Source organism: Dasypus novemcinctus, chromosome 18 (assembly GCF_030445035.2).
Source record: "Dasypus novemcinctus isolate mDasNov1 chromosome 18, mDasNov1.1.hap2, whole genome shotgun sequence".
Taxonomy (NCBI): Eukaryota; Metazoa; Chordata; class Mammalia; order Cingulata; family Dasypodidae; genus Dasypus; species Dasypus novemcinctus.
Genome location: NC_080690.1, coordinates 12,839,530 through 12,865,261, shown reverse-complemented (window position 1 = coordinate 12,865,261; position 25,732 = coordinate 12,839,530). Strand labels below are relative to the sequence as shown.

Here is a 25,732-nt window from a genome sequence, read left to right as displayed (position 1 = left end):
AGATAAAGACAACTCCACTAAATGTCCTAAAGAAAGGCAAACAACGATAAACAAAGGCAAAAAAAATAACTAGGTGAAAATGAATGTGCCTGAGATGTCCTTAGGAAGTGGCAATTAAGCCATAGGAGACAATGTCCTTTAATTGCTGATGAGGCACTTACCTTCAGTATAAATTCTAAATTCCTATTCTTTGGTCATTTTGTAATCCTTGATTCTTCTTTCCCCAACCCCAAATGAGTAAGAACACCAACTGTCCAGGCATACGGAACTAATTTCAGTTTCTTGGTCATGCCATGAATTTGTGGTTTTTCTAGCCTTAGGGTCTTGGCATAATTCTGTGGCAATCTCCACACACCCATCCTTTATTCCTCTGCCTAGGTAATTCTCTTTCTCTTCCTCTTGTCTCACTCTAGAAATCACTGTGTTTCTGGCAACTTGTCTTAAACCCCCATTCAGGTCAGAGGAGGTTACCACCTGCTCTTGCAGCAGTCTTTCCTTTTCCCATCATAGTATTCACATGCTATACTGCACCGCAGTCAGATGTTCCTTTCCTGTTACTCATCCCATGGTTAGATGGATGGATGGTTGGATGGATGGATGGATGAATGAATGAATGAAGGCAAGCTTGATGAGCCTCAGGAAGGCATATTCAGCCTGTAACAATCAGGCATAGAGCACAGGGAGAACTGACTGAATTAGAAGTTTTAAACTATTTTAAACTATTGTGTTTATTTGCTTAAATAAAAACTGTTTTAGAGAAAATTGTAGATTATATTTAATGAAAAGAACATGCCACTAATTACAAAACTCATGTTAATTTAAAAAATAAGAAGTGTTTCTATTTTGAAGTGCAGAAAACTATTGAAAGTTGGAACTACTTACATACTGCCATTAGTAGATTTTCATTTAGATAATGTATTAATAGAAAATATCATGGGGAGTGGAAACTGTCACCTTGATGGCAAAAAACATTGAGGAAGAACTTGATAATAATCTAAAATCTATCTAAGATGCTGATCCCTCTTACCACATATGTGGTTAAGGAAAAGAAAAAAGAATAGCAGTAAATGTGTTAGATTTACTATAATGAATATTTATAATTCAATTCATTACCTATTTATTGAGCAACTCCCACATGCTAATTGATACAAGCTTGATCAAGGTGAATTAGATATAATTCATGCTCTCAGATTCCTTATCAGCTAATACACTAGCTAAGGTATCCTATTTTATGTCAAAGTTTGAAAAGAAGATAGATTCTGGTTGGCTTAAGAATAAAGAGGATGAATTCTCTAATTCTTTGCCATGTTTATAATCTTAAGATTTTAGTTTGATAAGTGATATTATATTAAAAGTAAAATAATGCTGGCTATTAAAATATTAAGTAGTTATTAGTCACTATTAATTATTTAGTTATTTATGAAACTGAGTTCATGTTAAAAGGATTCAGGAGTCAACTTCTAGAGGCTCCCATTGACCAAGGAATGAAATATTTGCGCATCAAGAAGGATAATAACTATAAAGGTTTGAAATATATCAAAGATATTTGAGTGAATAGGTTCACAGTAAGACTAAAACAGTAAAAAATTTCACTGGTCATCGTGAGAAATATTAAAGAACCAACTCATTATTTTGAAAACTAATGAACGTGGAAACAAGCATTTATCCCACTTTTCCTATAAAAGTTATACCTCAAGGTAACCAAATAAAAGATGAGAAGTTTCTCTTTAAAGAAATATCACAGCTAAGAAATAAAGAATAAAGGTTAGAAAATACCCATTTTGCAACCCCAAATAAATTAATGGATTAAGCCAATTATTATAAAAGTTCCCATCAAGAGAGATAATTTGTCCTGGGGTACCAATCATGAAAGGGTAGGTTTTATTGAACTATCCCACTTCCTACAGCAATTTTAAGTGCTAGATAAAATATAAAATTACCCTGAGGCTCTAAAGATCAATCCACAGCAGGCAGAAAATTGAGAGGATTCTGTTCTTGAAAGAGGGAAGCAAATTCAGGGAGATCCACATTTATCTAGCCTTTCCTGAAGGGCACATTCCCTTTTTCAGGACATTTTTAGTACTCAAGCAGAAAATAGGCAGATTTTACTAGTGTGAGGAGCCAGAGGTCAGAGTTCAAAGTCCTCAGAGCAGCTAGAAATTGAGGAGTGAATATCAAAAAGGGGTGTTCAGAGAAGGAGAACCTCAAATCCTGCATGCAAATTCCCCTCAAATCCTTGACTGTTTCCTCAACTGTACATTCCAAGATGAGAGTCGAAGGAGCCAAGGAGAAAGTAGGAGCTGGAAGGTTAAAGAGTCGAGCAGGGATTTCAACTAAAGTCTAAGACTCAGAAGAGTTCAAATTTTGCCAGTTTATAGGAGCTTGGTAATTATCTGGGCTTTTAACTGAAATCCCAGAAGGGCATTGCCTTAGGAGTAAAGACCACACCAAGAGCCAATTGTTAGGTCGTAGGGCTAAGGACAAAACCAAAACAGACCTTTCCCAACCTGAAAGCAAGGCTTCACTTGGTCCAAGTGGTCTACCAGTAATCCAACTCTCTGTGAACCTCTTCCATCTACTTCCTGCAGTCACCATCCACTTTCCCCAGTTTCTCCTGCCCCTCCTCAACCTATGCCCCACTATTCACTGTATTTCCCCTACCCATTCCCTCCTTGTCTCTCACTTCCCCCTTCTTTATGACTCTAAGAGTCTCTTCTTTTAGACTCTTACATGTGTAGTCAAGTACTCAGCCAAAACATCACTTCCTTAGAGACATCTACCCTGATGGCCAACTATATTTAGATCTCTATTAGAAGAGCCCAGGCAGCCCTGTTATTTCCCTCATGCGCCACTTATACTTTTTAACTTTATCTGAACACACAGGAGGATTTTCCTGATGTCTTTCTTTTGGAGGATCCATGAGGTCAGGGTATGTTCACTCTGCAACACCAGCTCCTACTGCAGCACTTGGCACAATCAAAGTTCAGTAACTACTTTTTAGAAGGATGAACTAAGAAGAAAAAGCTAAGTGGCCTTGAATAAATAAATAAATAAATAAATAAATAAATAGAATGCAAAATAGCATATGAAAATCACTTGCACTATAGCAAACTATTAACTGAGAAGTATCTTTGGAAGGAACATATGAGATGTCAAATGCTGTTATCGTTAAATTTGTAATAAAAGCATCTACAACACTAAATAAAAGTTAAGGCTTTTGGAACTTCTATTTGATAATCACAGCTTTGTGTGTGTGTGTAGTATGAAAGGCTGGGATTATCCCCCACATATTCCAAATAAGGAAACTGATATTTAGCATTTATGTGACTTCTGTGACATTACAGCAGTTACAAATAAATATTAGAGACAGAAATACAACTTATATTCTCTAAGGACATGTTCAAGTGTCCTTGACATAGTAGATGTTCCTAATTTCAAATCTATTTAAAAGGTTAATTTGAATTGATATTTAAGTGGCAATAATCATGTTTGTTCCTATAACCTTCTGGAGTGGTGCCACTGACCTTAATCTATTTAAAATTATGATAGGAAAGTCACCTTTTCCCTGTGGTTATAGGCAGCACTTGATTCTGTGCCTTCTTCCATTTTATTTCTTCTAATCTTAAGTGGTTTTAAACTTCAGTCCCTTAAATCATTTTTTTTATCCTACTGTGCAAAAATAGTACAACCTATTTCCTGTTGATTTCTCAAGTGTTTGTTGTCTCCTCTCCATCTCTTTAAAGCCCAGTTCAGTGATGCAGATTTCAAGTGCCTATACGTTTTACTGTTGTTTTAATATTTCATTGTATAGTAGTTTAATGGCAACTGAGTATGAAAGAGATTTCTTAGAAGTCAAAATTGGGCTTCTTCTTTCCATTTAGTAATTCATGGGTAATAATTTTCAAATAAAGAAACAATCTGCACAGTGATTAAGGCTGCCTTCATGTTTAGCCAAAAAGAATGTGGTCTGAAGTTCTTTTTCTGGATAATGAAGGGTCTACATATTTTTTGTTCGTTTGTCTCTCATAGTGCAGCTCTTTCCCTGTTTATATTTTGGGGTGATTCCCAGAGAATTAATAGGAAAATGCTATCTTTCTTAAGAAGAACTCTTCCATGACCTTTGAAGAATGTCACTTTTCCAATATTCAAATGTTTATTTTCTAGTCCATGCTTTTTCTATTCTAGTTTTTCTCTAAGTATTTCAGTCATCTGACCTCATCAATGATGCAATTATTCATAGTGTCACTCAGAGTAAATTTATTCCTGAAACTTATCTTTCAGGGACATGTCTCTACCACCTCCACAAGCGTCCCCAAGTACCACCTACGGTATAAATAAATAAAACGCATTCCTTTTTCATAGTGTGGTTCAGTATGTAATGAGGCTTTTCATTTTCAGAGAATAACTTTCTATAAGCTACTTGTTCTTCTTGACAACCCTCAAGCTGTTGTCAGCCTCAAAATCACCCAGGAACCCAGATTCCTGGGCACTGCCCTTGGAGACTATTAATTTGGTGGACTTTGGCAACAGCCCAGAAGGATACATGTTCTTGGAGATCCAAGGAATTGTACCCGCTTGATTTTGGTATGGCTGGACCATGAAATTCAATTTACAAAACTATGCTTTGGATATATTTTACTTAGTAATGCATTTGTGGGGGCAGGGAGCTGGAGTGGACATTCCTTTTACAAATGACAACAACTAAGAAGCTTCAAATTTCTAGAGCAGATGTAGGGTAGGATGCAGAGATCAACTGAGGAAAATGAGATCTATTACTACGCTGTGTTTTTCATGTGAAATATGCTAAGGTGGAAAAGCAGTTTTCTGCTCAAGGAGGTAAAGCATTTCTGCAATTTCATTGGCATCCTTCCCAGAGGTAAAGTGAATGACCCCCCTCTCCTGCCTGTCTTAGAAGTCCTCTGGGACCCAGACCTGATCCAGAAGTGAAGCTCTAAGCATGGGCATAAATAATCACCCGTCCCCTGCTGGACTGTAGTTTCCTTGAAATAAATGCTCTTTGTTTTCGCATATTGCTGTGTCCTCCTCGGTGTTCACAGAGAGCCCTCCATAAACACTGGCTGCAGAAAGCAGGCAGGATGCGCATTTCAGCAATATCACTTCTAACACAATCCCTGACGACACATTTGAATATTTTCTTTCGGACAGTTCTTAATCCCACAGGATGGTGTTCCTGAATCATGTGAATAAAGCAGAGATACCTCTTTCCCCAGATTCCCACTGTGAGTTGCTAAGAGAGTAGCGCCTGCCACCTCTGAGGCACGCCTTTCCTTGATTTCTATCCGAGGGAGAAGATGAGATGGAGGCGTTCACTGAGGAGGATTCAGGCCACTGGCAAGGGCCGTGGTAAATCAGCTCAGGCAGGAGGGACAGCCAGAGGAGAGGCCACCGGATGACGCTGACAACTGAGCGTTTCTTGTGCCTTTCAGAAATAGGTTTTCTGATTCTTTCAAAGAGCCTCCCATTTTTTAAAAACAAATCCACCAAATATATTTATTAAACTATTTTTGCTGTACCTTTTTTCCCTGCCCAGTATTTTGATAATAAATGTTAATATGAACATTAGCAGTAACTAACATATATTGAGTGCTAGTCAGGTGCCAGCTACTTATCTAAGCAGCTATGTAGTCATACAACAATCCAGATTATAGAGACTCTTCTACTCTCATTTTACAGATGCAGAAATAAGTGCAAAGGGGTTAAGTAACTTGTCATGGTAAGCAGAGTAATACCCCACCAAAGATGTGCACCTCCTTATCCCCAAACCTTAAAATATATGACAGAAGGACTCTGCAGCTGTGATTGAATTAAGGATCTTGAGATGGGGAGATTATCCTGGTGGGCCCAAAATGTAATCACAAGGACCTTTGTATGAGGGAGAGAGGAGGGTCAAAGTCAGGGAAGGAGACAAGACTACAAGAGTTAGGAGGGAGAGAGAAAGGGAGTGAGCGGGCAACCTCTAGAATTCACATAGTTTAGGGTTGTTCTATCTTTATCGTTATGCATCACGGCTCAGGAGTTTCTGCTTATTGCTTAAAATGGAAAGTTTTTACTACATCAGATGTGTTTGTATAAAACAACTTTTTGTAAAAGTGATTTAGATTAGACCTATTGTTGATGAGTCTTTTATCTTCAGTGACACTTCTAAGAATCATCTTGAAATTTTTTTTTCTTTTATGAGAACTGGTATGTTGTATGTATGCAACTTGAAGCTTTTCTGTACTTGTAACACAACTTACTTTCTGAATTATGTTAACTTCTTCTGAAGAGCGCTGTTTATATGCACATGAAATCTGTGATGTGATTTCTGGTTGTAGCCAGTTTGTTGATTCTCCTATTCTCTACTTTCTTGCTTTTAAGTCACTTTGATCAAGGTGAGCGAGCCTACTTCATTCCTCCTTCTGAGCACTCAATTATTTATTGTCACCATAGTTTCTCAGCAATCCACAGAGCTTTCTTTCATGACAGTGAAAGAGAGAATGTGCTGGGGAAATGCTAGGCATCTTGAAATGGAACATTCCTAGAGTAATTCTAGTTTATGGGGACAAGTTACAGGACTTGATGACCGTGGAGAGTGGGATGATTACTGATTAGGTGCTTCCTTTGCTGCAGGTTTCTAGAGCTTAGGAATGTTAGGAACTTTTCCCAAACATCTTAACTAAAGTGACCACAGTAGATCTGCTAATCTCTGTCATATTACTTTTTCTTTGTTAACCAAGCCTACGAGCTTATTTGTTCACCTAGTTGTTATTGGCCAGCTTCCATGAATGTAAGTACCATGAGACCAGGGGCCATGTTTGCGCTGATTGCCCTTTTATCTCAGCACCCAGCACAGAGCCTCAGACATGATGAGGCTAAGTAAATGAATGAATGAATGCAATGAATAGCATCGTAGCATACTGTGCTAAGTAAGTGGGCAGTATGTAGCGGTGAGAGAAAATGGCAAGTGAATTCAGTTTAAGAGATGGAATAGTATACCATTGCTGTAGGCATCAATTACCTGAAATGTTTTCCATTACTCCATTTTGCTGATGGAAATATTCCAGGCCAGAAGCTTTAGGTGCCATGGAAGATGAATATCACCATTATAATGCAATAATAACAATAGTGAAGTAGATAAAAAAAGAAATAGTAGGCTAAAGTAACACAAGCTGAACCTTTATTGGGAGAAAATTCTCTTGGTATCTAATTCCAAAAATAGACTTTATCTAAAATAAAATCATTACCATGATGCTTGCCTTTAAGCAATACATTAACTCAGAGATAACTGCATCGCTCCAAATGTGTCAGAATTTAAAGTCTGCCTTGTTGGAATTTTTCTCAGTTCATTATAATCTAATAATCATAGGACACATGATTTGTATTTGTCACAGTTATGTTTTTACCATGCACAGTCATTCAGCTATATAACAAAGGATAATGACAGGCAAGTCACAGACACACCTCAGTGGCCAGACCCCACCCTCGCCTGCCCCAGCCTCTTCTCTTGTGCAGAGATGTTTCAGTCTGTTTCCATTCCACAGCTGGGGGAAATGTTAGGTCTAACGAAAAGACCCAGGCAGACCTTAAAACCGGAAACGGGAAAGAAGCAGCCTCAGATGTTTATCAGGGCAGAGATTCTCAGGGCCAGGGTTCGTTCCCCCTGGGATAGACAAATATAAAAACTTTAAGCACCACAGATTTGCCTCTCATCTCTGATGCAAAGTGGGGCATGTAGAGCTTCCATTCACTGAACCTGAACTGAGCAGTTGGTTTCCCGGGAGACCCCTACTCTTTTGGACCCTTTGTACTGGGTTAAGTAATGAAGCGGCCACTTGCTGAAAGTCTGTTGTGTCAGAGCCTGTGTTCCCACTAGGCACCGTGTAGCAACTAGCTCCACGGATTTTAGCAAAACCAGAACCATGCCCGAGGAAGTATGGAGTGGGTTGATTTTTTTGGCTGTTCTTTTTATTGCTCTTGCCTTCCTTTTGTAAAGGAGATTCCTGGGCACCACAGGGCTCATGGCTTTGTGTGCTCAACTGTAGGATGGCCCCCACCTGCCAGCCTGAATAGAGGTACTGCTCCATGGATGGGAACCCAGGGCACACTGTCTGTCATCAGGGGAAAGGGCAGTGATACGTGTGACTTTGAAAATCCCCCCACAAATGCCAAGGAGTTGGCCAGCTGGTTCCAGGCTAGAACCCTGCCCGCCATCCTCTGCCTTGGTTGCTCTCATTCTGGATCCAGGCACACCAGCATGCGGGCTACTTGGGCCAACCTGGAGGCTACTGTGAGGCTGGTCATTATTCAGGAGACTGTTAGAATTGAAGATGGGGGCCTGGAGAGGGAAGTGAAACTGCAAGCTTTTACGGAGAAGGAGATACAGGATTTGCAAGAGAGCTATGGGCTGTCCCGACTTTAGTACAAGGGTGTAACTTCTACCCAGATCAACCAGGCTGAGTGGAACAGTCTTGGCCACCTTGCATCCAACCTGGCCCTCTTCCAGACTCTTACTTGTAGTTAAAAGAGGGGGAGGGGGAGGCCGGGAGTGGCTGATCATGTGGGCGCCATCGGTGTGTCCCAGGTCCAACCTTGATTCCACTAGGCCCTGCAGGGAGTCAGAGGAGTATCTTTTGTCCTGGGGGATCTCTCCAAATTCCAACTAAGCCTTGGAGTAGCAAGGAGGAAGCTGTGGTCCAGCTGCAACTGCTGGATGTTGGTGTATGGATATTCCAACCCTGCCGGAGAGATTTAGGCCTTCACCAGATTCTTACCTTACAGTGGGACATTGATGATGATTTTACTGGAAAAAGCCCTCCTGAGTGGGAGACATGAATAAACAGTTTTCTCATACCCTCTCTGCCTGGGGCAGGGGGCTCCTGCTAGGGGAGTGGCTGCTGTGGTGACTGGCAGGGGAACCTGTGGGCGCTGGCCTGTTAACCCGGTGGTCCTAGGACCCACAGGGTGGATGGGCACCTCCTTCCTCTCACGGCCCCCATGTGCTGATCTATGTTCTTGTGGCTACTAGAACAAAGGACACCACTGACTGAGTATCCAGTGTAGAACTTTAGGAAAAATGTCAACTGGAAGAAGGGCCATGGGTTGTAGAGGAATAATCTGCCCTGCCCTACTGCCCACCACAATCCCCAGAAACGGGGCAGGAGAGGAGGAGGAGTCTGCCGATCTCCCACCTCTCCCTTCAGACTGAGGAGTCGGGGCCAAGGGTCCTACGCCCCAGGGTCTGCACAGTGGGGGAGCTGTGAGTAAACCTGTACAGCGCTTTTGGATGCAGAGGCCCAGTCACTGTTATTCTGGGGACACAGAGGGGAGGAGGCGGCCAATAGTGTCGGGAGGCCTCAGACATTCCACGCTGGTGTGGGGTGGAGCGTATTTCTCATCTCATCTGGCACCCCTAGATCTGGAGACACAGAAAGCAGATACTTTCCAATAGGGACTAGAGGAGGAAGAGGACTTGCAGGAGTTAAAGGTGGCCATTTTAGCTGCCCTACCTCTGGAAAATTTGGACTCTGGATCTCTGTTGGAACTACAGTTTTCTGCCACCTGTACCCATGTGACAGGTCCCTCTGGCAGAAGGAGGAAGCAGGAGGAATTTGCAGACCCTTGGGGATCTGGACCAAGAAGTTCCAGGTACAACTCAGTGCTACTCCCCCTTCCCGAGGCACTTCTGACAGGTGGAATTGGAAAGGATGATGGAGGGTCCTCAGGTCCTCCTGAGGCCAGAAATCCCCATCATATGCTAGTTCCCAGATAATCATAACACTCACCCAGGCAGTGCTCAGCAACAGAGCACCATAAATGGAAGTGATATATTCAAGGTCATGCTTGCCACGGCCCCCAGGGAGTGACACATGTGCACGAGGGGGTGGCGGAGAGCCCCTCGATAGTGATCTTGTTGCAGCACCAGATGAGGGCCCTTGCCTCCCTGCATTGGCATCTTGCAGACCCTGACTGAAGGATGCCCCACCAGATGCTCAGCCCTGGTTCACTGATGGATCGGCAAGCTGAAGCCACCTGGCATCCATTGGGCAGCAGCTACTGTTTCCCTTACCTCAGACACCACCTCTGGCACTGGAAAGAGTGCCCACTGGGCTGAACTCTGGGCAGTCCTCTTAGCTCTTGAACGCTTGGACCCACAGACCCAAGCACCACCATATTTTTGTTTGCAGAGACATGGGCCATCTCCAATGACTTAGCAGTCTGGTCAAGTTCATGGAGGGAGAATTAAACCTTCACCAGTTTGGGTAAGGGACCTTTGGAAACACTTGGTGAATAATTGTTTGGTTAACATTGTTCTTCAGACAGAATGCAATGTTTATTCTTGCATACTTGGTGAATGAATTCTTTATAAGCACATTAAGATGTGAGAAAATCAGACCTTTGAGTTTTCAAAAGATAGCTGCACAAAATAGATGGAAAATGTTGGGGGGTGATGCTGAATATAAATGGTTCCCATTCAATTTGATGGATAATCTGAATGAAATGTATATTTGGACATACAAGTAGCTGTAATAATTTTGCCAAATGAAACAAAGTGTGTGAATTGTAATGTCACGTCTTTGGCTTGAAGAAGTCAGCTAACCAGTTGAAAAATAGCTTCATATTTTATTGAATTCCCTAACCTCTTCATTTATTACATAAATGCACTTTCAAGGATAATTATTGCCCCCATTCCTGCTGGGTTTTTTTCTTTCTTCTTTTTTTTAAAAAATCTTTGACTTGTGAAGTGTAGAAAACACTGCTAGGTTTCCTGAGTATTATCAATTCTTTTTTGTGTCTCTTGTTCTGGGTGCAACAATTTTGACAGATGTATTGTTATGGTACTGGTATAACATGACATCTTTTTTCAATGAACTGAATGTAAGTGATCTTGACGGTGAGTAGATAAGACATTGTCAGAAAGCTGAAAAAACTAGTCATTGTCTCAGTTATGACACAAAAGCAACAGAGCAGACCTCATAAAATCATTAAGTCAGTGTCATCTCAACAATGCCCTTGAGAAGACAGAAAATAGCATTGCCCTTAAATACTACTACTTTGTCAGAAAATGAAATTAAATTAAACACATCGGTCATATCATATATACTTGAACTGGCATTTGATGAAGCTAAAGTATGTGTGCTTTTTTGTGGGCAGACCTCTTTCATGTCCAGTATATATGAAAGAATTTTGAGATATCAAAGCCACTTTTTCAGATGCTAATAGGTGTTTTGTTTTTAAAGATTTATTTATTTCTCTCCCCTTCCCCACCACCCCCAGTTGTCTGCTCCCTGTGTCCATTCACAGTGTGTTCTGGGTCCACTTGCATTCTTGTCAGTGGTGCCGGGAATCTGTGTCTCTCTTTGTTGTGTCATCTTGCTGCGTCAGCTCTCCCTGTGTGTGGCGCCACTCCTGGGCAGGCTGCACTTTTTTTTTTGCATGGAGTGGCTCTCTTTACGGGCCGCACTCCTTGCACATGGGCCTCCCCTATGCGGGGGACACCCCTGCGTGGCACGGCACTCCTTGCACACATCAGCACTGTGTGTGGGCCAGCTCACCACATGGGGCAGGAGACCCTGGGTTTGAACCCTGGAACTCCCAAGTAATAGGTGGATGCTCTATCCATTAGCCAAATCTGCTTCCCAGCTAATAGGTGTTTAACTCCAATGAAACTGTTATCAGAACATTTCAAGAATATCATTAACAAAATATTGATTTGTGAAATATTTGATGTGGTTTTATATTATAGATATTGCTTATAAAATTTTTCCCCAGTTTTCCTCTTTTTTATGGAATAAGAAGAAATATAATTTTAATAAAATAAGAGAAAATTAAGAATATTTTAAAATGTATGTCTAGAACAGGAATTATGGTAACAGGTTAGTAAAGGATAAAATGTATTCAATCCTGGGTTTCAAGAAGCAATAGATATTTTGTGGTCATGTATTTCCTTACTATGACTGGGCTGAGCTAAACTGTATATGCATGTGTGTGAGCTTGCATAATGCTCTCTATAAACATTGTAAACAGTTTAATGACCGTATTTATCCTCAGAATGACTTTTTAATATCTTGGTCTCTAGGATCAGAGGTGGTTGCTCTTGATGGAAAAAGTTCACTTCTCTACAGATTTAATCAAAAATCTATGAGCTCAATAAAAGATATTATTGCTTTGAAATTTAAAACCATGGAGCATGACGGCATTCTACTCCACAAAGAGGGGCAGAATGGAGATCACATCACGCTGGAATTAAGAAGAGGAAAACTCTTTTTACTTATTAATTCAGGTAAAGCTACTGAGTTAGGTGCCTGACAAATCTCTTTATTCAGATGTCATTTAGGTAACTGTTTTGTTTTTTTTTTAAAGATTTATTTATTTATTTAATTCCTCCCCCTCCCCCGGTTGTCTGTTCTCTGTGTCTATTTGCTGCGTCTGGTTTCTTTTGTCCCCTTCTTTTGTCGTCAGCGGCATGGGAAATGTGGGCGGTGCCATTCCTGGGCAGGCTGCACATTCTTTCACGCTGGGTGGCTCTCCTTACGGCCGCACTCCTTGCGCGTGGGGCTCCCCTATGCTGGGGACACCCCTGCGTGGCAGGGCACTCCTTGTGCACATCAGCGCTGCGCATGCGCCAGCTCCACACGGGTCAAGGAGGCTCGGGGTTTGAACCGTGGATCTCTCATGTGGTAGACAGACGTCCTAACCACTGGGCCAAGTCCGTTTCCCTAGGGAACTGTTTTATAGGTTATATTTAAACAATTAAGATATACTGTTTTCAAACTCAAGGGCTTGTGTGTACAGACCCACACTATAATATTGTATTTTCGTGCAAAAGAGTTCATATTTTGAAAACTGCGAAAGACCCTCATTTTGTGTTTTCTACATAACACCAATGTAACTACATAGCCATTTTCTAACATCGTTTAAAAAAGGATGGGTCATTGAAAAATATTGAGGTAATAAAAATAATGAGGTTGTAGCAAAGATAAAATTTACATAGAAAATGAACCAGCAATGAGTAATAATAATAAAAAGAATTAACAGTGTTAGAAATTACATCAGTTCCAAGGGACATTATCTCAAGCCTCAGTTAAAGGCTTGTTACTATTTGGGAAGGAATGCAGGGAAGGAATGCATGGAAGGAAATAGTTGCAGTTATTAGGAAATATGTTGGTCCACAAATGGAAACTATTTTCTTTTTTTTAAACTGGGAATAATGGTGCTTTAATTTTTTTCCTTTTCTAAGGTGGAGCTAAATTGCCTTCCACTCAGACCTTGACCAATCTCACCCTGGGGAGCCTGTTGGATGATGAGCACTGGCATTCGGTACTTATCCAGCGCTTGGGCAAACAAGTCAACTTTACAGTGGATGAGCACAAGTATCATTTCCATGCTCAGGGAGAATTTGATCACCTGCATCTTGATCATGAGGTGTGATGATTGCATTTCAATTAATACCAATTTCATGATGTGGCTATGAGTGGTCCCTCCCACAAACTATAATAAGAGAATGCTCATTTCAGAGTGAATGACAGTTCTGGTGAAACATTTCCCAAGGTGACCTAACTCACCTGGTGACATCGCAGGTTTGGAGATCAGCTACGGAGCTTCATCTCCTTCATAATATGTTAATTTGTTATTACTGATCAAGATCGTCTTTTTTTTAACCTGAGATGGGTAGTCATGTCATATGTAGGAAGACATCTCCCTGAAAAGATCTAAATATCACAAGTAAATATAGGCTGTATTGTATAGAATCTCTTTGTGTCGTAGAGACTCCTGACCATTGTAGATTCATGGGGAAAATTCAGTAACAAGCACATTGACTAATTGATTGACTAATGATTCAGATGCACAAGTATCATTGTGTCCCTGAAATGTATATAAAATAAAATATCATTATAATCTGTTACATTATTAAGCAGATCAAGATTTACCATGGGTATAAAAGTATATTTTTCTTCATCAACCAAGAAATATCAAAACCAGGTGTGATTACCATCCTGTAAGCATAATCAAGCTGTGCTGTAAATGAAAACTGAATGCATGTAAATTTGTTTTAAAATCTGCATTTTAACTTTCATTTGCACAGCTCCATTTGAAATTAACAATATGACAGTGTAAGTAGGATGATGGAAACTTGATCTATGATGATTGCCGCTATACTTGCTAATCATAAATATTTAAACAGATTATCAGAAAATTACTAAACAATATTATTGATGCCATTTTTCTTTCTAAGATCAGCTTTGGAGGGATTCCAGCACCTGGAAAATCAATGTCATTCTTACATAAAAATTTTCATGGGTGTTTAGAAAATCTCTATTATAATGGAGTGGACATTATCGATTTGGCCAAGCGACATAAACCACAGATCATCACTATGGTAAGAGAAAGAACAGGTAAAGCTATAATGCTTTTCCACCCAATGAAATTGTTCCATATTGGATTCCCATTTGATATGAAGTTTTAAGATAATTTTATTCCTCAAAAATTTTTCTTTGATTGGCACTATGTAAGTGATTAAGTCTGTCTAAAGAAACTATAATTCACAGGGCATGATCATTTTATTTTTATATGAAATAAAGCAATTTTCTATTTACAATTAATATTTTAATTTTGTTCCAATATGATTACACTTAGGAGGTAATTTCTTTTGCTCTGTAATTCTCTTAATAAGATATTTCCTGACAAACTCACTAGATAAGCATTAACTGGAATCAGATAATATCCTGTATATTAGAGAGACATTTGAAAAACTTGTATTTTGCTATGGTCATTCATAACAAATAAAAGAAACTAATAGGCTGCTAGGACACTGCATCTGCCCAGTCTGTCCACACAGCAATCTTGGTCAGGCTCATTATTTTCTAATTCTATGGAAATGTGGCAGAATTTAAATATAACTGTCCTGCTCAGGGCTCAGTCATGGAATCCACATGACTATGAGTGTTATGAATAAGGGATTTATTATAGGACTTGGATTTTACTAACTATTAGAGCTGCTGGGAAAGTGAAAATGAAGGCCTGGTAGGGAAAGTTTAAAGTTCCCATCAAAAGTCACTAATTCTGCCTGAAGCACTGGGGTGTGTGGACAAGCTGGAGCATATCAGGAAATCCAAGAAACCAAACACTTGTGAAGGAATCTCCTAAGAAGCTTCTGGAAGCTGTTGTCTCTGGGTAGCAAGTGCTTCTGTGGGTCCCCATTCAAGCATCTGGTGGTGGTCATGGATGTGCCGTTGACCAATGGGGGCCAGCAATTGGGAAGAAGCGATGGAGCAAAGTGAGGACAGCAAGAACAAGCTGAAACAAACCAGCACTGCAGGAACTGTCCTTCATTGTGCATGGCCGCTGAGAGACCTTTGGAAGATAAAGCCTGCATTTCACTTCTGATACCCAAATATCGTGCAAGTTCCCTTTCTGGCAGGGAAAGGGGCTCAGGGAAACGTGGTTTTCAGCATAATGAGCTTGACAATAGAAAAGCAGACACACATATCCATTTGAATAAACTTCTTATGTTGCTTATAATTAAAAATATTTAAGTTTAAGCTCATGTGAATCGAGCTTTCCCTCCACCTGTTCACCCAGGAGTACAATTGCAACAAGCGCTCTGCCCCAGGTGCTATGCTCACCTGCACCACTGTGCCGTCAACTGCGGCCACACCAACAACCTGTGGACCAAGAAGAAGGTCAAATAAGGACCCACTCTTCATAGCTCTTTGGCCACCCCCATGAGCCTTCCCAAGTCCCATAGTCTCAAGACCTCAATAAAGCTCCCCTTTGGTCAACTGAAGCAGTAAAAATCAATAAGAAAAGTACGTGCAGCTCGGTGGTTGATCATCTGCTTCTCATGTGTAAGGTCTTGGGTTCGATTCCCCATACCTCCTTAAAACAAAAACAAACAAAAACAAACAAACAAACAACAGCAACAACAACAAATGCTTTAATGATCATGCTTATTCTCAGAATGAATTTTTAGTATCTTGGTGTCTAGGATCAGAGTGATGTGGGCTCTGTTCAAGGGAGCATTCAGCCATAGGCTAGCTGTGGGTGCAGGGCACCGAGGCCTTAGCCACCTCCTGAGGGTGCGATGAGAGCTGGGAACTGTTGGAAGTGGAGGGACATAGTAAGAGACTTATTCTTGGTGGAGGGGTCTTGGCTTTGGGGAAGGATTCAGTGTCATTATCACTTAAGGAATGTTTCACCCAATGACTGTTCAACTTAGCTATTCATATCTTTTATAACCTTCACTAAAATCCTTTAAATGTTAAAAAAAATCCCCAAAACGTATTATGGATATATTTATTTTATATGACCATTTTATTCTAATGCTGTGCACGAATTGATAGCATTTATCAATTGATAAATTGATGAGCATACCATCCTGTAAGATTTAAAAGTAGTTATACTTTATGAAAGTAAATATTATTTCAAAAGAAAATAAAAACATTAGATATATATACAGATAGAAAAAGGATAGATGGATGGAGAGATAGATAGATAATGTGTGTATGTGTGAGTTGCATTAACAACATGAATTTCCAGAAACTGCTTATGCTGCTAATATACCCTCTTCATTGGCAAGGAAATTTGCTGCTACAAATGAAAAGATAAACAAAATTGCAGCTGGTATAATAAAATGTTTCCATTTTTACAAGGTTTGATAATTACCTTTACATTATGGGCCAGGGCAGTTTACTCTTCAGCTTTTGTCATTTCATTCACTGGGACAAGGGATTCATTTACATTGAAAACTAATTCACTTTTTAACAGAATCACAATATAGCCAAAATTTTTTGTTGTTGTTGTTTGTTGTTTTTTATTTTTAGGAGTTACCAGGGATTGAACCTGAGACCTCATATATATGAAGTAGGTGATCAACCACTGTGTCACACCCACTCTGCTAGCCAATTGTTTTTGTTTGACCAAGACCAAATGTTCTAATTCCACTGTGTTTAAAGTTGATTTCATTGACTTTTCAAATCTGTATTTAGAAAGTTTGTTAAATATTATTTCAAGTAATAACTAAAGTATCTTCATATCTGGGATATGTTAAGGAACATGCTTAACTATTTCTATATAACTGAGATTTAAAGTTGTTGCAAATCCATAAATATTTGTCGTACTCCTGCAGCCAAATATTTTTGTAATATATAATATCTGATGGATATGATTTCATACAATTCCCCTCTATCATGATGATCTATTACAAAACAGAAAAGAATATGTGTGAATCTGGTGACAATGGGCAAAATGATTTAAAAAAATACAAAAATATATGAACATACCACTCCTGGAAAAGCAAGTCCAGAAGAGCAACGAATATTTTAAAAAATTCTCAAATTCATTAGTAGACAGGTAAATGCAAGATAAATATGAATGAGCTATCACTTCAACATTTGCCGTGAACCCGTGGAAATTTAAAAGATGTATTATACCTATTGTTGGCAAGGATGTGGGCTAGAGGATACCCTCATATATTACTGGTGGAAATGTGGAGAATTTAACTTTTTTGGAAAACAATCTGGTAACACTTCTTAAACCATATGGTATATAGTAGTTCTATATCCAGGATACTCTTCCATAGAACTAAAAATACCAGGAGACATAGAAGCATGCAGTTACATAACACAGCTTTATTGGAAGAAACAAACCTGGAAATAAAGTGAATGCCCATTAACAAGGAAATAATTGAGGGATAACTACAACATCAAATAAAAAGAATGTGTTAGAGTTCTGCCAGATAACTCGAAGGGATTTCCATAAGGTATTTTTTAGTGATAAAAGCGTGATAGTAAAGTACATAAAATATGGCTCCTATTTCGTAAAACAAATAATGACAAATTTGTGGATATATGTATTCATAAACATATTTATCAATGTTTATATGGCTGAGGCTTTGATAAGATTTGATGGGAATGGAGGAAATTATGGAAGGAGAAACACCGGCTCATTAACATTGGAAAATGGGTTGGGTTGCAAAGCAGGGGCAGTTAAGTGAATGACATGAAGGGAAAGAGAAAGCCAAGTAAAACATTAAAAAAGAGTTGGCTTAAATCAATTTTTATTTAATTCAATAAATAAAATTGTATTAGTGAGTTAGTTTTCTTATTAATGTTGAAAAGTGATGTGACAATTTGACATTATTTTATAAATCGCAAACAGAAAAAGTGGGTGTGGTATCCTTTGATTGCATTAGATTCACTTGAGGTTACTTGGTTAAATTGCTTTTGAGTGGACTGCGTCAGTGAGGCATGACTCAGGTTGCATTTCCACCCTCTTACTGGAGCTTTATGTAAGTGGAAACACGGAGAGAGACACAGATTAAAAAGAAGCTGCAATTTTGAACCTGCCATGTGAGAGAGGGCTAGAGGAACACTAAAAGCCAAAGCTTAAGCAAAAAGCCCCCAGGAGGCTGGGCCCATGGAATAGCTCAAGGCTGAAGAGATGAGCCATATGCCCGAGAACCCACGGCTGAACTTGGGAAAAGAGCGGAGCTGTGGAGACTGGGAGAGGAGGCCTGGAAAGTGACAATTCCAAGCCAGGTTGCTGAGAGCTGAGCTCCAGCAGACAGTACACTCCGGAGGGGAAGGCAGGGACCTCGGCAGAGATCTGCCACCATCTTCACCATGTGGCAGGATATCTGGATCACCAGGAGCTGACTTTGATGAGAAAGCATCTCTGATATGCTTTGATTTAGACATCTCCTGGCCTCGGAACTGTAAGCTTTTACCCTAAATAAAATCCCCATTATAAAAGCCAACCCATTTCTGGAACTTTGCATTGGCAGCCCTGGGGCAAACTAAGACAAGTGGGGAGAAAAAAGGTTTCTCCCAGAAAATCCAGGGAAAGATATTCCTGGGTTTGAGGAACCTTTAAGATCAATGACAAGGAAGTGAATTTTCATGTTGGTGGCAAATTGGTTGTCCTTCTTGTTATAAATTGAGAATGATGTGAAATTGATAAGCAGCCTTTGTACATATTTGAACATCTATTACTAATGTGACGCGTCACTCTGAAGGCTTTTTCTTCTTTTCTCTCCCCAGGGAAACGTGTCCTTTTCTTGTTCACAACCACAGTCAGTGCCTGTGACTTTCGCGAGCTCCAGGAGTTACCTAGCTCTGCCAGGCACTTCCGGAGAGGATGAGGTTTCTGCTGCTTTCCAATTTCGAACCTGGAATAAGGCAGGACTTCTGCTCTACAGTGAACTTCAGCTTGTTTCAGGAGGTGTCCTCCTCTTTCTTAATGATGGGAAACTTAAACTGAATCTCTACCAGCAAGGGAAATTACCCATTGATATCACAGCAGGTAATAAATGAATCCCCACAGGCAAAGCATATGGATTTGTAAGATTTCATTATCTCTGTGTTCCCTTTCCATAAAATTTTGCACATGGCCCAAAAATTAATATTTGTTTAATAAATGAATACTTGAGTTAATAAGATTATCAGTACTTTTCCCTAGAGGTACTTGATTCCTATTTCCCTTTAAATATGACTCCAATACTAGTAGTTCTTATTAACCAAATGATAGTTCTGGGGGAATACAAATTTCCCCTCACTCCTCCCTACCCCCAATAAGTCAGTATATTTTGAGGAAACGTGTATGACTTAGAAATGGATCAAAAGTTGCCCGAGTGTCTTCAAGGGAGTACTAGACTTTGTCTAGCACAGCTATTAGATTTCTTTAATTCTGTGGGTGCCTGAAACTATCACTGTCCTTAAGCTATGGAAGACTCTGTAAATAGTGGATAACTGATGGAAATGCAAATAACCCTTGCCATAGATATGCAAATAATTCTTGTCTTTGGTAGGGTCCATTGATTTCTCTCCCCCACTTCGGGACAAAAAAACCCAGTTTTGCATCTATTAAGCTAATTGATTTTAGCATTCCTGTTGGCCTATATCTATATTCAGTCTCATTTAACTGGGTTCTAACATTTTACTGGTTCCCTCAATAAGTAATGAGTTAAATAAAATATTTAGAACATGTATTTGTATGAGAGTCATAATTTTATCTTTAAAAAAATCCTTGAACACATGCAGTGTTTGGAAGAGTACCTCTACTGCATTTCTTATAAACTACTCAGTGACCGCCCATTAAACCTTGGCCTGACCTTCTGTAACCACACTTGTTTTTCCCTCTTATTCTAAGCTCTCAAGAGATACATAATATCTGGGTACTCCTCCCCTCAGTTTTGCATTTCCTGGTCTGCTGTCTGTGTAAGGAGGTAATGAAAAAAATATGTTCTGCTGTTGATAGGCGCTTATGAAACATGACAGCAGATGAAAGACCTCTTGCTCCCTGGATATTGCTGTGACCCATTTCAGTTCTACTTGTGGCAGGGCACGGTAGCAAAGGTGGAGCTGGATCTGAATCCTAACTCTTCCATTTACTAGTAGTAGGTCTTCCAACAAATCACTTTGCTTCTCTAAATTCAGTCCTTGCTTTTGGAATGTGAGGATAATAATGCCTATATTGAGCTATAACAATGTGCAGGAGGCGCCATTCTTTTTTATAGTTTTTGCTTTCTTCCTTTTTTTTGAGTAGAATCCTCCTCCACTGCCTGCCTTATTCCTAAAAAAAGAACCCATTTTTGTTTGTGTTGGGCTCAAATCACCAATTGGCTTTCTTGAGTAATGACAGATGGTAACCAATCTGTTTTGACGTTTTTGTTGTTTCCTTTCTAGAGGAGGAAGGAAAGGTGCTCCTGCAAAGCCTTTTTTTTTTTTCCTGGCTAGAATTGTAAATTTGAGGGCTCGAGCGTCTATTTGGTTGATTTTATTTTCCAGATAAAGTTTCAAGTTGAATACATCAGGACAAAGCGGGTGGAGAGGGCCTGTGCCTTTTCCCAGAGGTTGTAAGAAAGTTAAGAAAGTGAGAGGTCTTGCAAGTCTCTACCTTTACATCTCTATCTCTATATCAATGTGCAATGCAAAACCTCAGTATTAGTCAAACTAACTTGCTGATGTTCTGTGCAGAGTTGGAAACCTTTTGGGGGGAATGTGAAGATTTGTGGAAAGGGTCTCTGTGCACAAAATGGAATTCTCTCTCCTTCTAGGTTACATGGAATTGTTTTAATTTTTAGAAGTCATATAATTAGGGTAACTATATTAGTGTCTGGGAAATTAATGTCCAATTTAGGTCAGTGCTTTCTGGTGAGGGATATTTTTGTCTTTGTTACAATTATATAGCTCTGGATGAGGGATCTCCATCAAATTTTCACAAACGTAGAATAACATCCAAGCCAGGCAAGTAGAGTCATATCATGGTAAATACCTATGTTACTTTAATAAATGAGCTTTTAAATTATTTTAAAGATGCCATTGTAACTAACTACTCTCTCTATATTAACTATGACCAAAATTCAAAGATTATGACTAGAAGGCTGGCAGACGAAGAAAGGAAAAGTTACAATACAGTCCAAAACTAAATAGAAGAAAAACAAGTATACAAAAGAATACACAAATACCTATTCCTTATATATCTTTGTGGGTTTTTTGTTTGTTTGCTTTTGTTTAGGTTCATTTATTACTGCAGGTTCAAGGCAGGAGCTGAAAATTTAATATTAACTATCTTTATTCTAAGAAGTACTGTGCTGTAACTTTTTATGTAATGCTCAAAATGTGGTAGATTTGCAGGCTTGGAAAGGAAATAAATTAATCAGTGTCATATTAATAAATAATAGGCTCCCTAAAACTATGGTCTAAAAGTGTAAGCTTGCTGCTAATGTGTAGTTTATTGTGATGTATTTGACATCATCTAAAGTGGTTATATTCATAGCCTAGTTTTCACTTGACTGGCCTTAGCCAGAAGAAACCATTTGCTCATTCCTTCCTCCTCTCTTTAACTGGCAGAATCTTCCTCCTACCTTTAAGATGATAAACCTTTCGCTCCCTTAACTTTCTGCTCTCTACAAAAGTGACCAGTCACAGTGACATATTGTTTTCATCTTGATGTGCTCTCTGGCAGTGCAGATCCTTAATTCTCCTTAGTGGATATAGTCTTAGCATTTCTAGAACTGAACCAGAACCCTGAAAGAGGTATTTGGAAATAGGCAAGACCCTTGAGGAGCTCCTTGAATAATGGCATATGTATAAGTCTTACACCTTTGTGAAGAACCTACCCTAATTGCAGGTCTATTTTTCCTTTACACATGTTACCTTTATGGATGCCTATTGAAGTCTTAGGAGAGGATGATGATGGCTTACCTGTCATAATATATTTCTGCAGCAATTTAAGACTGGTACCTGAAGATTGTATATGAATAAAAAGATATAAAACTTTACCCCCCCTACTGTATTTTGTGTGTTTATGTGGTTTGGGGCTGAGTGGGGTAAGGAAAAGATATAAAAAACAGATGGAAACAGAGAGAGAGAAAGTTTCTGGTACAATATAGTACTCTTTGCCATTGTCACAGATAGGTCTACTTTGTCCTTGGCTTATGGGAGGCAATCTATTTCATACCCTTGTTTTGAGGTGGATCTGGCTGCGCTTGATGGTCTTAGTGTGGGAACTGGCCACTGCCGGAAGAACCAGCCATGTGATTTGGGTCACACAGTATCATTGGTCCTGGAGGCTGAGATCAACCATATGAGAAATTAATCAGTCATGCATATGTAAGGGAGCTCCAGTAAAACTGTGGACACTGAAGGCTGGGTGATCTTCCCTGGTTGGCAATACACCGTGCATATTATCACACAAAGATACTGAGAGGGTAATGTGTCCTGACTCCTCAGGAGAGGAAGAGGACGCTTCATGTGTAAACCTCCTAGACTCTGCCCTGTGTGTCCTTTCCTTTGGTTGATTTGTATCTTTTCCCTGTAATAAATCACAGCCATGAGTGTAACAGCTTTCAGTGAGCTTTGCAGGTGTTTCTGGTGAATTATCAAACCCAAGGGTGGTTTTGGGAACCTCCCAAACTTGCAGTTGGTAGCATAAGTGAGGGTGTCTTGTGGAGAACTGAGTGGCCTCTAAATTGATCATTAACTCAAAACTTTGCATTTGACTAACTTCAGGTAGGTAGAGAATCCTATCATCTCTCACTAACTATAATTTGTAAACACTTCCGTTTATTACTCCATTTTTCCATCATCCCATTTTAGTCATCAAAGCTCTCCAGCCAAATACCACAATGAATATACCTGTAATTAAACAAGTTAATTCATTGCTTATTGCAACAAGAATAACACATGCCCTGTGGAGCCATGGAGTATCTCAATAAGAAAATGCTGTGGGTGACTTGTTATAGGATTTTTTTGGTTGTGTTAAATGATCTGGGGGAGATTTCAAGGTAAAAGTGTTTGCTCTAGGGTAAATGTTGTCAGGAGATGGAGGTAATTCTATGATTGGGTATCTCTGTAAATCTTACCTATAAAGAAGGAGGAATGAAATAAGGCTAAAGCTATAATTGGGAAAGGATCGCTAGTTACTCATACTATCTGGGAGAAGGAGAATTTTGGTGTTTTGTGATTTGCACAGCAGCCTTGCTTCTCTCTGTGCTTGGACAAGATTATGAAGTAATCTTGCTTTTCTTTTGTTTTTGTTTTAATTTTGTCTCATGTCATTGTAGTCACATAGTGGCCTTCTCTGATGATTCTGTAAGATTGTTTATGCTCAATAGGAGACCCCACCAAGGCCTATATTTGAATGGTAGCCAGCTTCTCACAACACTGAAGCCTAACTGATAGTGCCAGGCCAAGTCCTAGCTGGTAGGAGCTGCTTTTCTCTTTCTCCTCAAAACTAATCATTTAACATAAGCACAAAAATAAGGGGACCACCTTTCCTGCAGGCATGGAGGAGTCAGACTCAGGTCCTGGTCTGGCTCTGCAACTCATCAGCTGCATACACCTTGGGTAACTTGTTTATAGTCCCTAAGCCTCATTTTCTCCAGATTTAAACTAAGAATAACAATAGTTATGATGAGGATTAAATGATTCTCATCATTAATAAAGTACACAGTGCATGTTAAAATAGTTCAATAAAATTGTTAATGTTATCATTTTTCATTATACCAACAACATGCCCCATTCCCCTGGCTCAAATTTTATAGTGGGGGTGTGATGTGCTACAATTAGTATTTAGTTACATTATACCACATATAAAACAAAATACAAATTCTACTCTTCCTTCTCTTTCCCCTCATTCACTGTAATGTGGTCTTTGAAAAGGATTCGTTTCTCATCAGGCCTAGCCATGAGAAGGTGTCATGTGCATACAAGGAAGAGAATCTGATTAAAGCATTCTTTATGTTATGTAGTTATATGAAATGAATTAAATGCGTCCATGATCAACTTGAGTAATAGATCCTATTGTCAGATAATAAGTCAGTCTCCTCACCATAGGCAAATGATAGCTATTACAAATGAGGTTCAAGAACAACTCTCTAAAAGCTCCCCCAGAAACATGGCGTAACATCACAGCTAGCTAGATGGTTAGATGGGTGCATTTAACTGTGTCAAGTTACAAAAACTGAGCTGTCCTGGAATTCACTTTTTTCTCAATGTAGCTTGGCCTCTCTATGGACAGTTTGATCCCAAAGTCTTCCAGAGCCTTTGACTTAATCCTGCTGACATGTCTAATCAGCAGTTGCCTAGAGTGGTGCTACTTAAAGTGTGGTACCTGGTCCACCAGTGGTTCGGTAAGATATTTGTTACTGATTCATCACAAGATAAATATAGAATTGGGAGCAAGCTTTTAGAATCTCTTATAGCAGTAAGACGTCGATGGTCTAAGCACATGGTGAGAGGGCTTGCATTTTATACACATGCTTATCAAAATTTCAAGCAATTTTTGTTGTGTTTTTATAAAAGCTTCGCTCCACAATGGACTGGAAAATAAAATGTTCATTGCCACAGGTAGTTTGAGAAACATTGTCCAAGACCAATGGAAAGCCTAAGATGAAAGAAACAGAAGTGAAGTCATGTACAAAAGGCACATCCAGGCTTTGAGAAAGCGATGGTAGACATGCTGGGGGGTGGCAGCAGAGGCAGTGGGGAGAGAGTCTGTACATTTGACTTAAATCTGTCTAGATGGATTTGCACTGGGCATGTATCCTAAGGGAAGCACTGGATGACAAATCTGGGACATTTGATTGATTTTACTCCAATCTTAGGGATTACCTAATTTGTATATTTTAGAGTCAACACTTAGAAAATTTATCTAAAAGTATCTAACCTATATCCTTCCATTCTTCACATTTCAGTTTTCATGTCTTTTTCCATTATCTTTCACAAACCAAACCAGACTTGAGTCTCTCAAAATCACTTTTGCTGCATGGATGTAAAGTAAAACTAAATGTCAGTGCCAGACTGGAATTTGTGTTATACTAAGTACATCCAGGGCAAAGAGCTGCAGTTGCCTAAGGGAGCTTCAAAGCATTTTCTCTCTGAAAGCTTGTGGAAGAAAATAGCTGGGGAAAAAAGAAATTGCATGTAATGCAATTATAATGCAGGATCTTTGGGTTTAATAAAGCAGTATATTTTTACTAATTTGATCTGCAGAATCATACAGGCCTGAATAGTCAATGAATGTAAACCTGACTAGTAAATAGAAATCAAAAATGCTAAGTGTTCACAGTGCATTGGTCCATGATTCAACTACAGAGCCCCTTGTAGTTAGAGGGAAAGGATAGGTCTCATTATGAATTCATGAGATTGGGACTGCCTTGGGAGAGACTAGAGATAGTTTGTTGTTTGTTTTTTTTACAGGCAATAAGAATACCTTGATTTTTGACTACAGC

The 25,732-nt window shown here is 39.5% G+C and overlaps 1 protein-coding gene across 1 annotated transcript in view; it reads left to right on the top strand.

Moving 5' to 3' along the window:
* The window catches only part of CNTNAP4 (contactin associated protein family member 4), a 299,921-nt gene that overhangs the window by 172,788 nt on the left and 101,401 nt on the right, over positions 1-25,732 (top strand). Inside the window, exons 5-8 of the mRNA XM_058279681.1 lie at positions 12,077-12,280; positions 13,238-13,422; positions 14,234-14,377; positions 19,038-19,299. Coding sequence (XP_058135664.1) covers positions 12,077-12,280; positions 13,238-13,422; positions 14,234-14,377; positions 19,038-19,299 — 795 coding nt within the window. The remainder of the gene's footprint in view (positions 1-12,076; positions 12,281-13,237; positions 13,423-14,233; positions 14,378-19,037; positions 19,300-25,732) is intronic.